The sequence below is a fragment of the Cupressus sempervirens genome, chromosome 10 (assembly GCF_028749045.1).
Source record: "Cupressus sempervirens isolate cs-2001-9-10 chromosome 10, ASM2874904v1, whole genome shotgun sequence".
In the NCBI taxonomy this organism is placed as follows: domain Eukaryota; kingdom Viridiplantae; phylum Streptophyta; class Pinopsida; order Cupressales; family Cupressaceae; genus Cupressus; species Cupressus sempervirens.
This window is the reverse complement of record NC_143127.1, coordinates 172,957,325-172,975,222: the sequence shown is the minus strand read 5'-3', so window position 1 is coordinate 172,975,222 and position 17,898 is coordinate 172,957,325. Positions and strand designations below refer to the sequence as shown.

The following is a 17,898-nucleotide window of genomic DNA, read 5'->3' as shown; positions in this document are numbered from 1 at the left end:
CCATGGGGTGGAGTCCCTTAAATGTGACTCCATTAGTTCATAGCTCCAGTCAAAAGTGATTATTGAGTAAAAAATTAAAAATAATTAAATATAAATAAATGATGTGTGTATATGTACTTGTTTTTGTATGGGGGAACCCAAAATGAACCCAGACCCCCTAAAAATATTCGATCGAACCTGTAAACCCCGACCTGATCCTGAACTGGGACTTGCACTAATGTCCTATTCCCAAAAGCTCTTTTTCTTTGAATCCTAGACAAATCTGATAACCTGGGCATCTGTTGGACTTTGAGAATAATTAATTAAGGTTGTTGGATACAGAGTTTCTACTTTAAATCTGTTTACCTTTTTGATTTTTGTTTAGATATATCTCATAGGCTTGATACAGATAAATAGTAATCGTACTTTTAATTGAAATCCTTATGCAGCGATACTTTGGGGCAGCAATTGGCAAGGGTAGGCAGGCTGCTAAAACGTGAGTTCTGCAAGTGAGGAATTCTAGTTTATATCAAATTGCTTTTAAAGGAAAAAGCTTCTGCTGGCATAGAAATTTTGTATGACCCAGAGATAATAATTGCTCATTTGGGTAGTTGACATGTATCAATCTCTATAGAAATATTCTGGATAGTTTGAGCAAGCCAATGTATACTGCTTTGTTAAATGCTTGAAATGTTTTTTTTACTGTGGTTGCTGAATCTGTGCAGTGAAATTGAGAAGTTGAAGCTCTCTGAAATGACTTGCCGAGAAGGAATAGTGGAAGTTGCAAAAATGTAAGTTTATTTGTTGGTTTCATTAAGATGTATAGCTGTCAGCCCTGAATTCATTCTATTTGAACTCAGACATATCTATGCTCGTCACCAAAGTGTCTTTGGTTGAAGTTGTGTAATTATTAATGCTCTCGTATAGGAATTAATTATATTATCTTTTGTGTTTTGAGTGTGGTTATTATACTCCATTAACTCCACCACAGCTGTATCTCAACAATTATGATTGGCCCTCTAAAAGATTTCAATTTATTAATAATTAGTGTATTGAACTTTAAAACAAAATTACACCAAAATTAGTAATCAGGTTCTACGAAATTATTATCAAATTTATGACAGTTTTTGAAGATTTTCGAGTGTTGTGTAGAGTTTTAAACTATTATGGGACAGTCATTACTGGAGGCCTTACTGTTCAGATGCTTCCATTCTCAAAAAACTGTAATATTAATATGTATCACTGAAAAGTACATAAAAAACTAATGCCACCCTCCCAATGACGTTTTCATTCAACAACTGTAATTAATGTGAAGTAAATCAATGCTCGCACTGTGTGGAAAGTTTTCATAGCAGATGGTCTTGCTGCATCTCCATGTTAATATCGTATAAGACAGCTTAAAGTGGAATATCTAATTGCTTTCCTTGAAAGTATTTTGTTTACCCACAGTACTAATTACTAGATCTAGTTCTTGATTATTTTTGTCTATGAGTAAAGTATCAAAGCAAAACGTGAAAAGCTTTGACAGATGAAGCTTTTTTTTTTAAAGAAAATGGCTGGCTTCTATAGAATAATGTGTTGGTTTGAAAATGACCATTGTCCAGTGTGATGAATAAAAAGTAAGGATTGTATCAATACTTAAATTTTAAGCCATGTTTTGCTATATAATCTTGCTTTGTCTTATGCTTGAAAGCTGAATTCTGGGTTGAAGTACATAAACATGAGAAACCAGATTTTACTTAAATATTTGTTTGTCATACAACTACCATTGTGTCTATAGGGGTTATGGAACATGAAATATATAGTATGTCATCAAGTTTTCAGTCCACGTATATGGGATGGAGCTTTTTGTTTTGACTGTGTTTTCTTTTTTCTCATCAAAAGCCAAAATAATACAGTCAAAACTAGAAGCTCTTATCACAAGAGATATATTGTTCCTAGGTTTGATTTACATTGAAATTTGTGACGTACTTTCCAGCCAGGTATCTGCATGGTAAGATATGTTTTGTTTTTATTTGGTATCCTAAGAAACAAGCCTCTTGGATAATGATAAAATACATGATGTTTTGCAGCATATATGGAGTGCATGATGAAGCAAAAGATAAGGCATTTGAGCTGGAAATGAGCTGGATTTGCGATGAATCAAAGAGGCAACATGAAAAGGTATTGTTATGGTTTAGAAATATTGATATTAAAATTTAAGGTTAATTTCCTAATGTTGTATTCCTATTTTCTGTTATGAATGAGAATTATAATCTGATGTGCTGTATTTTTATTACTTTAGTGGTAGATTAGTGATACTAGAAATTTGATAATGGGCTTTCCCACACTTTCAACAACTCAACTAGTTGTCAAACCTCCAAGAGTCCCAAACAAGCCTTAAAACAAATCGGGGTTCCAGATACCCTTTTCAAAGTTATATCCAATCCCAAAGCACCAGTCTCAATTCCACTCCAGCACTCCCTTTCCTTCACTAAGCAACACAGCGCTAATTGGCCCAATTAGGCTTGGTTTACAAAGCAACCATGGGGAAATGGGGTCATGAAATCACACCCAACACTCAGGAATGCCTATTCACCTTATTCCAACTTAATTCCAAACGCTCAGCCCTCAAACAGGCTTCCTTCTCCTGTTATACTCCAAACAACATGCTCACAAGGTCAAATCCTCACAGGTACTTGTCCTAGGGCTGGTTAGGAAAAATAGTAAAACACATTGCGCAACCTTGAAACCCTGGAATCCCTAAGAGGACCCATCTAACTGTCATTCCCCAAGAGGCCATTAGAAACCAACCATGGGAGTCACAGTTATGGCCCATCTTTGAAACTTGCACAAAATTGCTGCCCTACAAACCCTCCTGTTCAAAAAATGGAATAACTTGAACAAAACTCAACACAAAGAGATGAAACCAAGAGCAATGGAAAGGTAAGACAAAATTCCTTCTCAATCAATCATCTGATCATGCCTGCCAATCCGCACAGTACGGACAAAGTATAAAAAATCAGTAAATTTGCTCCAAAACTGATAATTTATTATTGCAACTTCTTCCAATCTGTACAATCTGCCCTTTGTGATTTCACAAATGAGGTATATATCCTTCCTACATCCATCTCAATGGTTATAACTATTGTTTGAATAGTTACAACTCCTTTTCAACTAAGTTGCATTTTAAAGCAACTTTTACAATATTGCAATTTAGCAGTCTGATGCCCTTTCTTTGTTTGTTCTTGTTTCTCTTTCAGCTTGAATAAATTTTCACCCCTCCTTTATTTCCAAAAGGTGCAACTTTTGCAATTTTCACCAATTTGAATTTCTAAGACTTGGAAAAGGTTCCAACTTATTAAAAAACATCAAAAACAACTAAAAACACCTAATCCTAGGCTATATTAAGCTAAAACCTCAAAAAGACCCAATTTTGCCAAACTATCAACTTTGGCTTATAACTTGCCAAAAGTGATCTAGGCATACATGAAGGTGTCTTTTCATTACAAACATGGATATTTATCCATGATTTATTTATCCTAGCAAGATTAGGTGAAAAAACAATGCATTAAACCAAAATCCACAATAGTGCCTTGGTGCTCTGCACCATACTCCCTAGGGGAAAAGAAACTCAAGTCCCTTGAGTTGGGATATCTTCAAGTCTGCTCCCAAGTTTGATGATATTCTTCTCTGAGAGCCAGCTTGCATCCTCCAGTGGTTTGTTCTTCCATTTTACCAAGTAATCAAAATATCCTTGTATCCTTGTCTTGTGTGTTTGCCTCTTTCCCAAAATGGCTTCAATGGTGGGTTTGGGCACTTGTGGTATTTCTTGCAACAAGTCAGCCTGTTCTTGCTGCTGTACTGCCTCAACTTCTACAGTTTTCACTGGACCTTTGAAAGCATAAATGTCTGCAACATTAAATATAGGAGAAATTCCTAAATCATTAGGCAAATCAATGTGGCAAGCATTGTTACTTCTTCAAAATTCTGAGTGGGCCTCTCTTTTTCATCATCAACTTAGTAAATTTCTCCCTAGGCATCCTCTCTTTTTTAAGGTGAATCATGACTAGATCCCTGACTTGAAAATGCAAATCTCTCCTCTTTTTATCAGCATATGCCTTATATTTACTTGTTGCAAGGTCCAATCCGTCCTTGACCTGTTGGCGTACCTCCATCACCTCTGCAAAATCCTCAGCTTGGGCACTCCTCTTGTCACTATCTTTCAGATCTCTCAACTCCAAGGCTCCTCTTGGATGATTGCCATACACAATTTGAAAAGGTGTCAAACCTGTACTCCTATTAACTGAGTCATTATAGGAGAATTCTGCCTGTGGAAGTATAACATCCCATGCAACTCCATGCTCCTTTGTTAGACATCTCAGTAGGTTGCCCAATGATCTATTAATTACCTCATTCTGGCCATCTGATTGGGGATGGTATGCTGATGAAAAGGACAACTGGGTGCCTAGTCTTTTCCATAGAGTTCTCCAAAAATGCCCAAGGAATTTGAAGTCCCTGTCAGATACAATGTTCAATGACAATCCATGAAGTCTAACTACTTTCTTGAAAAAGATACCGGCTACATGGGAAGCATCATGGGTCTACTTGCAGGGCAAAAAGTGAGCCATTTTAGAGAACCTGTCAACAACAACAAATATACTATCAAAACCACTTTTAGTCCTAGGTAACCCCATTACAAAATCCATGCTGATGGAATCCCATGGCTTATTGGGTGTAGGTAATGGTATATATAGTCCTGCATTAGATGTCTTCCCCTTGGCTTTCTGACAGACCAAGCAACATTCCACAAATCTCCTTACATCTGCCTGCATTCTTGGCCAATAAAAGAACCTTCTAACCTGCTCCAAAGTCTTGTCAATCCCAAAATGACCTGCAAGACTCTCACAATGTTTCTCCTTGACAATGTTTTCTCTTACTGATCCCTTAGGAACACAAAGCTGGTTACCTTTAAACAATAGCCCATCTTGTAAAATAAATTCAAAAAAATCAGTGTGATACCTTTCATTCATAGCTTTACAAACCTCATATGCCTCTTTGAAGTCTTCATCTGCTGCATACACGTTTTTCATGGCATCCACACCTATGCTACTCAACCGGATTTCTTTGACAGTCAAGTTCCTCGTGCTAAGGGTGTCTGCAACTTTATTTGCTACCCCTTTCTTGTGTTTTATTGAGAAAGTATACGCTTGGATGAATTCCATCCACTTCATATGCCTGTAGTTCAGCTTTTCCTTCCTGTTCAAGAAGCTAAGAGTCTGATTATCAGTAAAAACAACGAACTCTTTAGGTAACAGATAATGCCTCAATTTTCTTAGAGATTGTACCAAAGCATACATCTCCAAATCATATGTAGAGTATTTTTGCTTAGCTTCATTTAGTTTTTCACTAAAGAAGGCTATAGGCCTCCCTTCTTTACTTAAACACCTCTTATAGCCTTGTTGCTATTATCACATTCCACCGTGAACACCTTGTGGAAATCTGGTAATGCTAGGATAGGTTGCTGTGCAACACTTTTCTTGAGGTACTCAAATGACTTATCTACCTCCCTATTCCACATGAACTTACATTTTCTTCCCCCTTCTATAGTATCAATCATAGGGGCACAAACACCAATAAACTTTCTCACAATTTTTCTATAAAAACTTGCAAGGCCATGAAAGCTCTTTACCTCTGTGGCAGTCTTAGGTGTAGGCCAATTCAAGATTGCTTCCACCTTGGTTGGATCCACTTCCAACAGTTTTTTTGAAACAATGAACCCAAGGAACACCACTTCTTCTTGCAAAAATGAGCCCTTCTCCAAGTTTATCTTCAATTGCTCTTCATGCAATCTTTCAAGGACTAAATCCAAGTGCTTTAGGTGCTCCTGCCTGCTTCTGCTGAGAACAAGAATGTCATCCAATTAAACAACACATAACTTGTTAATGAAAGGTTTTAAAACTTCATTCACGAGTCTCATGAATGTGCTAGGTGCATTAGATAGGCCATATGGCATGACAAGCCATTTATACAGTCCCTCATTTGTATTGAAGGCCGTCTTCCATTCATTACCTTTGCTTATCTTGATTTGACGGTAACCACTCTTTAGGTCTATCTTGGAATAATAACTTGCACTTGCTAAACAATCCAATAGGTCTTCTATCCTTGTCATGGGGAACCTATATTTGATAGTTATCTTATTGCTAGCCCTGGAATCAGTACATAGCCTCCATGTGCCTTCCTTCTTAGGAGCTAGTACTGCTGGTATAACACAAGGACTGACACTCTTCCTTATAAAGCCTTTGGATAGCAACTTCTCAATTTGCCTGGCTAACTCTTCATTCTGTTTAGGGGTAAGCTCGTAGGCTGCTTTATTGGGTAATGTAGCACTTGGTATTAGGTCTATACAATGGCTTATCTCCCTTTGTGGTGGCAGACTCTCTGGTTCACTACTTGCACCAACACCTTTATACTTTTCCAAGAATTCTCTGACCTCTCTAGGCCCTACTTGATGTTCTACTTTTTTGACTTGGGGAATGCTCTTTACTTCTTTCCTTGGTCCAACTATGATGACAAAACATGGTGTTTTCTCTTCCTTCATGGTTTGCAAAAACTCTTTACCTCCAACCATCATGACACTGGTCACCCTATGGTTTCCATCATTAGGGAGAGGTCTCATAGTGAAATTTTCTCCATCCTTAGTTATACTATAGACATTTTGTTTCCCATCATGCCTAGCATCTACATCATATTGCCAGGGAATGACATGCATCCATCTCAGTCACATCACACAAAATTTTATCTTTATAATCCCCAATATGAAATTCTACCCACACTTGTTCACAAATCAAGACATGCTGCTCCTTATTTAACTTATCCACCATCTCTAATCAACAATGACCCTGCAGACTTACCACTTACCTTGCAGGTGGTTCTATACAGTGACCTCCTTTGTGGTGGCTCCTCAGTTGGCACCTTTAAGAGAGTTCTCTTGAGCATGAGACACTCTCCTTGCTCTGGATCTGCAGTCTTGGCATGAGAGCTAGTGCTTTGCACATCTTCATCCTGCTGAAAATTAATTCTTCTTTCACTTGTTTGGCTGACAGACCCCTGCTTCTCTGGACATCTAGAGGACTGATGACCCACTTGATCGCAGTTATAACACCAGCCTGTGAAGATACCAGGACTTCTGCCAGTAAACCTTCCTCTTCCATTAGGCCTTCTTCCTCTAAAGCTTCCTCTGTTTCCTTCATCCACTTCTTGCTCAAGTCCTCCCGTCTCTCCCTGAGGTTTAAATAAAGTACCCCGGCCTGTGAATCTTCCTGTGCCTCTAAAACTTCCTCCCCTATTCTTACCTTGTTGATCACCTTTCCTCTTCTATCTTTCCTCCACCTTGAGTGCTAACTGATAACACTTGTGAACACTATCAGGTTCAAACAAATTTACTTCATCTTGGATGTTGCATCTCAGCCCATTGAGATACCTTGCCAACTTTTGAGTCTCATTTTCAGTCACCTTGGACTTCAAAGTCAACCTGTGGAATTCCTCTGTATAGGCAGCCACATCAAGGTCCTTTTGCCTCAAGTTCTGCAACTTCTTGTGCACCGTAACCTCATAATTCTCTGGCACAAATTGCCTCTTCACTTCTGCAACCATTCTCTTCCAACTACTTATATGCCTCTTATTGTTCTCATGCCTCTCATTCTGCAAGTAATTCCACCAGTTAAGGGCAGAACCCTTCATCTTCAACTTTGCAATCTTCAACCTTTGATCATCATGGGTTTCTTCACAATCAAAGTAATTAACTAAGGCCTCTATCCAGTGAACAACGCCACCAGGATCCATTTTACTTGTCAAAATAGGTAAATCTGCAGTTATCTCTTGCCTTGGGTTCTCTTCACCTTCTTCACCTATGGATCTTCAACAACCACCCTCTTGCCTTTTTCTTTCAACTTGGCAATCTCTCCTTCCATTTTCTTTGTCTTTTCCGTGCGGTCCCTTAAGAGCCTGGCTAATTTAGCATTAGTGACCTTTGAGGGAACCTCCTCTTCTTCTTCTCTAGACATATTGTCAAACTCCAGATTTGCTGTACTCTGATACCACCTGATGCAGAGTACACAACTAGAAATGTGATAATGGGCTTCCCCACACTTCCAACAACTCAACTAGTTGTCAACCCTCCAACCTTAACTCAAGCTTATAGCAAGTTTAGATCCTCCAAATATATTAGAAATCAAGACCATTAACTCCTTCCAAGCATTCTTGGTCTGAGGATCCAATTCACCCAAAATATGGTTTCAGGACCTAATTCTCACAACTAGGCTAACATGAGAAAAACACAATTAAGGTTTACTTCAATGGTTCCAAGGCATAAAATGGACTTAGGGGCACTTACCTAACACAAAGTAAGTCACTGGTTTGATCCCCACACTTCCACAATGTATCAAACCCAAATTCACCTAGTAGCCCTATTAGGTCTCCTTAAGAGGTTTTTGAGATCTAACTTCCAAAAGTCCCAAACAAGCCTTAAACCAAATCAGGGTTCTAGATACCCTTTTCAAAGTTATATACAATCCCAAAGCATCAGGTCTCAATTGCACTCCAACACTCCCTTTCCTTCACTAAGCAACACAGTCCTAATTGGCCTAATTAGGCTTGGTTTACAAAGCAACCATGGGGAAATGGGGTCATGAAATCACACCCAACACTCAAGAATGTTTATTCACCTTATCCCAACTTAATTCCAAATGCTCAGCCCTCAAATAGGCTTCCTTCTCCTGTTATACTCCAAACAACACGCTCACAAGGTCAAATCCTCACATGTACTTGACCTAGGGCTGGTTAGGAAAAATAGTAAAACACATTGCCCAGCCTTGAAACCCTGGAATCCCTAAGAGGACCCATCTAACTGTCATTCCGCAAGAGGCCATTAGAAACCAACTGTGGGAGTCACAGTTAGCAATTTTGCACAAAAGGTGCAACTATTGCTATTTTCACCATTTTGAATTTCTAAGACTTGGAAAAGGTTTCAACTTATTCAAAAACATCAAAAACAACTAAGAACACCTAATTCTAGGCTGTATTAAGCAAAAACCTCAAAAAGACCCAATTTTGCCAAACTATCAACTTTGGCTTGTAACTTGCCAAAAGTGATCTAGGCATACACAAAGGTGTCTTTTCATTACAAACATGGATATCTATCCAAGATTTATTAATCCAAGCAAAGATTAGGTGAAAAAACAAAGCATTAAACCAAAATCCACAATAGTTCCTTATGCGCTGCACCAATTAGCCATTTCTGTTGATTATTACTATCTCTCAGGTACTTTTTTCAAAACTTTACTTACGATTATAAGGAAAACCACAGTAGATTTGATACACTTTGCAGACACATTTAAATGAAGTTATAGAGCGAGAAAATTTCAGATTGAGATTTTAACACCTTATACTGAATTTTCAGTACCTTATTAATGAATTATAAATGCCCAAGCCGACTGCATCTCCTTTCAGTTTACCAGAGTTCTGCTGTAGAATTGATATGTTTTATAGGAAAGGCATCATTTTGATGTTGCCAAAGAGTACCAGACTGAAATTTTTAAATTTAGTTACAAATGATAATTCTTAGACACTGATTACCTGCTAAAAGATGCTCAAGGGAGCTGGTGAATTGTTTTGTACAGGCAACTAGGTAAAAGGGCAAACAGCATAGCAAGGCTATAATCAACAAGACTGGTAAACCAATTGGCTACACTGGTAAAGGAAAACTTATGTTGTCACTTTTGAATTAAGAAAATGAGAGAACTCAATCATTTCCAAAAAATTACTAGATGAAGGTTTCACACAAAACAAGACATGGACAATCAACCTGTCCCACCATGGTGATTATATATAAAAACCAAGACTTCAAAAGTTAGCTCATGTAAATATTTTACATGCATTGAAAGACTCATTATAAGATCAAATTAGTGCCTCCCATGTTTGCATCCTGCTCTATGTTTATTCTTTTGACCTGAGCTAGATTTGTATATGCTTATGGTGTGATTATTTGTTCATGTTCTTTTTTGGTACCGTGCATTTTTGAAATGCAATTGGTTATCGTTATATTCTTTTGCCAATATGGTATCATTGCTGATGTGAATGATGAAGGGTACTCCCTTTAATAACACAAACACACAACAAAAATAGAGAAAGAACAAGTGGGGAGAATAGAAAATTGGCTTCTTATTATCTCCAAATAATGGAATTACAAATTTTAGAAATGTAACATGCAAAGCCCACATAAACATCCCCAGAACTTGATAAGTAGGAGATAATTTCCACAGCAAGTCAAATTGTGATATTGCTATCAGGATTTAACTGTGTGATTTTGAGTCAAACTCATTGACCCATGTTTCATGAGTAGTGATTCAACATGAATCCATCTCTCATGAGAATAAATGGAACACTTAGCACTCATTGGATCTAGGTGATGCTCATAGGGGTGAAGCACCGGGACTTCCCGGGAGGTCACCCATCCCAGTACTACTCCAGCCTGAGCATGCTTAACTGCGGAGTTTCCTCCATGGTTAAACCCAAAGCTTGCAACCCCATTTGCAAAACCTTCACCAAGTGTTGTGCCTCATGAACCATTCATTAGAAAGCCCCTTAAGCTCATCAATTGATAAGTAGGAGATAATTTCCACAGTAAGTCAAATTGTGATATTGCTATCAGGATTTAACTGTGTGATTTTGAGTCAAACTCATTGACCCATGTTTCATGAGTAGTGATTCAACATGAATCCATCTCTCATGAGAATAAATGGAACACTTAGCACTCATTGGATCTAGGTGATGCTCATAGGGGTGAAGCACCGGGACTTTCCGGGAGGTCACCCATCCCAGTACTACTCCAGCTTGAGCACGCTTAACTACGGAGTTTACTCCATGGTTAAACCCAAAGCTTGCAACCCCATTTGCAAAACCTTCACCAAGTGTTGTGCCTTATGAACCATTCATTAGAAAGCCCCTTAAGCTCATCAATTGATAAGTAGGAGATAATTTCCACAGTAAGTCAAATTGTGATATTGCTATTAGGATTTAAATGTGTGATTTTGAGTCAAACTCATTGACCCATGTTTCATGAGTAGTGATTCAACATGAATCCATCTCTCATGAGAATAAATGGAACACTTAGCACTCATTGGATCTAGGTGATGCTCACAGGGGTGAAGCATCGGGACTTCCCGGAAGGTCACCCATCCTAATACTACTCCAGCCTAAGCACGCTTAACTACGGAGTTTCCTCCATGGTTAAACCCAAAGCTTGCAACCCCATTTGCAAAACCTTCACCAAGTGTTGTGCCTAATGAACCATTCATTAGAAAGTCCCTTAAGCTCATCAATTGATAAGTAGGAGATAATTTCCACAGTAAGTCAAATTGTGATATTGCTATCAGGATTTAACTGTGTGATTTTGAGTCAAACTCATTGACCCATGTTTCATGAACTGTTCTAGAGAAACCTACGGACCTTCATTTTATAGGCAATTTTCCTCTGCACAAGAAGGTTCTAAAGTTTTAACCCTAAAATTTGAGGCCGACCAACCCAAAGGTATTATTATTTATATTTTATTACATTAGAGTAGGCCCCAACAACTTTTGGAACTCGAAAGAAATTTTGAAGGAATTTCATTTTCTTTGATTTTAGGGAGTACAACTCTCAGAGACTTTATAACATTGCCAGTTGCTTCAATTAGCTATTATGACCCCATTTTGGAAATGCCACGAAGTGCTCTATAGCGTTAGTCTCGCGCAAACTTCAGTCAGCCGAGGTTTGACCCCTAATCAAAGCCTCTAAAGCCTTCAAAACGGAGTTCAAAGTTTTTAGACCCTGTTGCCAATACCGGATTTTTTCAATAACTTGACAAAATAGACTTGGTCTTGCAATGAAACTTTTTTGGCAAGCTGATAAATGTAAAATGAACCTCCAGGGAAGAAATCAGAACATTCTGAGCTTGAACAACTAACTAAAAACAGTAAGCTTCCAAAAGTAGGGACTCTGGACTGAGATAACACTTATTGAAAAGACAAAAATATTTTTGGGCGATGCAAGATCGCCTTTACACCCATGATGCTCTTGCATCAGCGTAGTTGGCTATAAATGTGATTCAATGGTGATCATATACTCATAAAGACTTTGCCAGTAGATGCGACGATGTTATATGATGTCTGGATACATTCATACTTATGTTTTATAGATGATGTTCTGGCCTCGATATTGATGACATTTGTATGATGGGTGTGATTTGGCATGCCATTTTATGTGTTTTGTTGTTTACATATTCTTGGTATTATATGTGCACTTGCTTACATATGAATTTGTTGATGTGGATGTTAGCTACAGATTTAATGACATAATGTACTGTTAATGATGTTTGGCAATGGTTACTATTGCATTTTGTATGTGATAATATTCATGATGCTTAGATAATGATTAGTGATGGTTAATGTCATTTGGCAATAGCTAATTATGCTATTTAGATCTAGGCTGTTTATTGTGAGAAGGTGGGTGTCGTAACATTCATAGAATGATCTGTTTGGAATGATTCTTCTGCTGATAAGCTTGTGATAAGACTGTATAAAACAGAGAATGCTCACTCCTTGTCATCTTGTGTGCTTCATTTAGAAGTGCATCGGGCTCTTCCATTTTACACTTCTGAGAGTCAAGAAATGCAACAGATATTTACCAGTGAGAATATTTAGATTAGGATTTTGTAGATACAACATACTCATTTGATTTCATTATACTTTTTAGTAAAGTTGCCGGGTTTGCACCTTGGACCCTCAACTGGGTCTGGGTACACGTGGGGGTTTGGGCTGTGGGTTTATTTTGTAATTCAGTAATTCAATATAATGATTTTCATTAGGATTGCATTTTAATGTTTATCTTTGGCATTTGGAATTGATCAATGATCAAGTATCATACTATGAAATGACATAGTTTTACAATTTTGTATATCTCTCTTATCTTTTTGTATATATAATGCATGTGTTTGTACGTACCATAAAGGATTTTTATTCCTCGTACTTTGTACTAAGTTCTTATATCCGAACCCAAACCGGAACATAGCTTTTTGCAAATTTATCAGATCTTCAACATCTAAAATTTTGGAAATGAGTATTATCTTCTGAATTCAACACTTATTTAATTTCATTGTTTCTTGGCAGATTCCGGCAGATCTTTTGGAGGAAGTCAAGGCATTAGCTAAGGCAGCACATGAAGACATGGATGCAGACTAGTGAGAAGGACTTTGCTCATAAATTTTAGAGAATTATTCACCAATCTAATTTTGGGGTAAAATCATTTGATGTATTCCGATCGCGAGCATTCAAATTTAGTCAAAAATTAAATGGCGACATTGAGTTAGAAGCAAATGACTTACTGTTTGGGAAAATTCTAACATGCAGAGAATTGGGAATCTATAAGTAATTTTTATATATACAAAAACGTTCTCTCTGCCCATGTTCTCTTTTTCTTCCCCAAGAAACCATATATTACGGCAGTGGAACCTAAACTATACATCTGGCACAATATTTTCCATTTAATAAAACAATCATGTTTTTCCAAAGTATTTACAAAATTCAAAATTTTTAGTGCCAAACCAGAAGTTGTACTAGACTTTTATTTGCTTAGGTTGAAAGTTAATTGAATGCTTTATTTTGGTGATGACATGGAAAGCAGAATATAATTCAGTCGGGGGCAGAGAAATGTAATTTTAATCATCATTAATCTATGAAATTTGTTTTAAAGCTTAAATTGATTTGGAGGCTTCATTTTGGTGATTAACAAATTGTTTTTAAGATTAAATTGATTTGGAGGCTTCATTTTGGTGATGGCATAAAGAGAATAAATTTATTTCAAATATGATTAAGTCTATCATTTTGAGGTGGAATTTTGTCAAAGAATTACGAAGGCAATCTTATTATAATTTTTTTCTAGAATTGCAAACATAAGCCACCTCATTAGTTTAGTCATTGCAATTTTTGATTTGAAAAATTTGATTCCTATCAAAAGACAGTTTGATAAGATCCTAATCATTTGGAACAAAAATATAAAAAACTGAGCATAGTTTTCTCAAGGCACATTTTTTTTTCACTAACAAAAATAAGAGTTGCATCACATGGATTGATGGGAACTCTGGACAAATGAAATGTTTGTAAAATATAGTTTTCTTACTATTGTTTTGGATTTAATAAGCAAAACAAGGTTGCTATTGTTTTTTAACTATTTTTGAGAAGAGGTCCTACCAATTGTAAACACATTGATGGAAGTCTTTCTTTTGTCAAATTCATAATTTTATACAACACATTCGCTGAAGAGCATATTTTTAAAATGGAAGTCTTACTTGTCAAATTCATAATTTTATACAACACATTCACCGAAGAGCATATTTGTCAAAGCATGGTGACATATAAATGTAACAATGTCAAAGATAAATAAATTGTCAAAGGATGAATGATGTGAAAGTTATTTCATATGGAGTAAACCTCATAAGGTGCCATAGTGTAAGTATGACCTTTTAGTACGTATCTTCTACAAGAACTTTTGAAAGGAAAGACATGCAATGAGAATATGAGTTTTTCAATTGTGTAAGAAATGTAAAATAGGAGATAGTATAGTAATAATCTTTATCTATTTGAGAAATGACAAGGTGCACACGACCAGAGGCATTCCATGTGTTGTCTATCTATCATGTCACAAATGAGTCTATAACAGTTATCATTACCCACATGCTCAAATAGGAATAAATATGGAAATATACTCCCACTTAAATTGGTTGGACTCATTATATGCAAGGAATCGAAGAGGGAAAACCATATTTAAGTAATTATAATATGTAAGAATGCATATAAATATGTGAGGGAAATAAAAAATGAATCAGTTGGGTGATAACATACTCTAAATAGAATGATAAGGTGTGATAAGCATATATGGATCTCTAAGTAGGATCATTTCCCTTGGGATGTGCAACATGAGATGTTAATGCTACTATCGAGTTGCAAACAAAAATGTAATGGTAGGTCTCACTAGAGAGGCATATACCTTGAAGTGGCATCCAATGGAACATGCACATAAATGGCAAGGAATGTTTTGTAGATATAGGTAGAAAAGAGTTAACATGGAAAGGAAATGTGTGAGTACAAGTATGTTGCCTCCAATTTATAAGGAACATATGGTAAAAATGTGTTATGGGGGAAGAGATGTGATGCTTCCTATGTGAAAAATATATCTTATGGGGAGGAATACGATGCCTTTGACATCAGAGATAGAGTTATGAAAGGGGAAGAGATTATTTTCTCAGATATAGGCATACAATCTTACTATGATAAAATAAGTGAACAATATAGAGAAAGACAAGATGCTGCAAACATAGTATGACAACATAAGCTAAATGTGTAATGGAGCAAGGCACAATGCTGCCACAGTAATGATAAATTTAAAATTATGACATTGAAATATAGGATCAAAATGTAATTTCTAAAGGTGTCTATTTTTGGTAGGTAGATCTAAATAAGTTTTGTGAAGGTCAATATATATGGACCTAGATTATAAAATATGTATGCTTTATAGTAAGATAAGCTTTGTGGGTATGATATGAAACATTATTGATATGGGAAAAGCACATTAAACATGAAATTGTGAAACATGTATAGGATGACATTAAATTTGTACAGGCAAGAGACAAGAAATCAAGAGTGCGTAGTAATTTTTAAAAAATGTTTAAAAAATATTAACTCACGATAAGAAGGGTTTTAATAGAAAAAAAATTGTTTAATATTTTTGAGATGGATATAGATATTCTTTAGTAGATTGAAACATGATGTTTGACTTATTTACATAATTCTAAAGTGTCCTATTACAACTAGTAAATAGGTGCAAAAATTTCTTCTTGATTGTTGCTTTCTACAATTGGGTATGACAACACACATGATATTATGATAAGTTTTTTTCTCATAGTATTAGTATAAAGTTAGAGGCTGTTATGTATTGTTATATTCAATTAGAAGGTTATTTTGATGAAGCAATTAATTTCATATAGCTAACCATTGTACATACATAATTAAAAATATGTCTATATTCTCATTAATAGTGAACCAAACTAACCTCTAAGAATCTAATCTATTAAATAACTTAAAAAATATATTTAGAAGTGAAAATCAATAATAAAAGGGCTTATAATTTGGGTGTAGTGTTTTGCAAACTGTTTGATCAAGGAAATTAGTCTTTCCTTAATCAAGTAATTTTGTATACTATATTTTGGTGAACCTATCGTTTGCACCACAAAAACTTCTAAAGAACATATACTTTAAACTTAAAACAATCTATTAACATTTAAATTGTGATTTTGCAAGGCCTTCTATGCGGTTCATAATTCAATCATCATATTTTGACAATATTGTTCACAAATGATACTAAATATAAAAATGTCATTCTATGTTGTTATAACTGCAATCATTTTATTCTTAATACAAATAGCTTTCCTTTTCAACTTGCATTTTTGAACAATAGGTCCATGATATTGGATATCACTTGTTTACAATAAACCTAGACTAAATGTCTCTCACTCCAAAATGTATGATCTCAATCAACACCTTGGTGATTAACAACAAAAAATTGCAAAGTGAAAACATGTTCTTCTTGTTCAGACCTTTTACATTGTTCTTCATAATCTTCTAGACAATATTGAGTTAATTTGACGAATTGCACTTATTGTTCATAATGATATATTTGGATTAATTTCTCACTCAACCCATAACACTCACACACAAACCTATTAAAACATAGCAATTCAACATTAAAATGACAACCATTCAACTTGTTAACAGTCAACATCGAAATCGTTATGCACAAAACTTGCTGGAAACAAATTACAATTAACCATCATCAATGACCATATAAAACTGCTGAAAAATAGAAGAAGGCAGGTCAGAAAAATCCAATGAAAAACAAAGACAAAAGAAGGCTAAGCTGGAGCCATTGCAACTATCTTTGGGTTTTCCAAATGTGTCACTGACTCTGGCTTCTCGTACCATAAATGTGGCTCTAGCTTCTCCTTCTTGGGGAAGAAGTTATCAGTCCTTAAGTCATACCAGCCCATACAACTCATACAACTCACACCCAAACATATTCAGATGCATTTACTATGTCCATATTATTCTAAGGTTCTCATCCTTCTGTTCATAATCCGAGTTGTTCTCTCACTCACTTCTTTAAAGCTTCAGGAGGCAGTTCTTTCTAAATTTTAGGGTGATGCACGGTTACAAAAGTTGGATTCAACTCCAGATTATTTGGCCGATTGTTTACTTGACTTGAACTCAAATTGAGAAAAATGAAAAATAAAGAAACTATGAAATATAAGGATTTCAAGTTTTTATTTGCTCCATTTGCACTACTTTCCAGATCATTTTTCTCACTATAGCATCAGTCTCAACCATTTGAAGGCCCTGAACTGAGCAAAAAGAACAAGCAAAGGCACACATTACACTCAATTTTTTATGGTTTCATTTTTTTGTCACTCTTTTGGTGTTTCAAATAATCATGCTTGACTAGCCTGCACAACAAGGGCATCATTTCCAGTCATGGACGGAAGTACTGGCATTTTGTACTTAATTTTTTTGATTTTTTAAAAGTTGCTTGTAACCAGTCACTAAGGGAGTTATTGGCAGTTGAATATTCGGTGATCTGAGTAGGACATCCACGAGCCTATGACTATTTGTTCTTTTGTAATTGTAGTTGTCATCGTCGTCGTTGCTGATGTTGTTGTTGTGTATGATGACTTTCTGGATTGTCAATTGATCTTGAGGGCAATGAGGACAAAGATGTTTTCCGGGATAGAACCAACCTAATAAATGGCGCCACAAAGTTTGAACTCTGTAATTGTAAATCTTCATTTTGACGAAT

At 36.1% G+C, this 17,898-nt stretch overlaps 1 protein-coding gene across 1 annotated transcript in view; it reads left to right on the top strand.

Annotated features, from left to right (window-relative positions):
• LOC149533182 (proteasome subunit alpha type-3-like) overlaps positions 1-13,564 on the top strand; it is a 47,724-nt gene extending 34,160 nt beyond the window's left edge. The window contains exons 8-11 of the mRNA XM_089807260.1: positions 429-475; positions 705-770; positions 2,052-2,142; positions 13,164-13,564. Coding sequence (XP_089663386.1) covers positions 429-475; positions 705-770; positions 2,052-2,142; positions 13,164-13,235 — 276 coding nt within the window. The 3' untranslated portion in view covers positions 13,236-13,564. The remainder of the gene's footprint in view (positions 1-428; positions 476-704; positions 771-2,051; positions 2,143-13,163) is intronic.
• Positions 13,565-17,898: the final 4,334 nt, after the last annotated feature.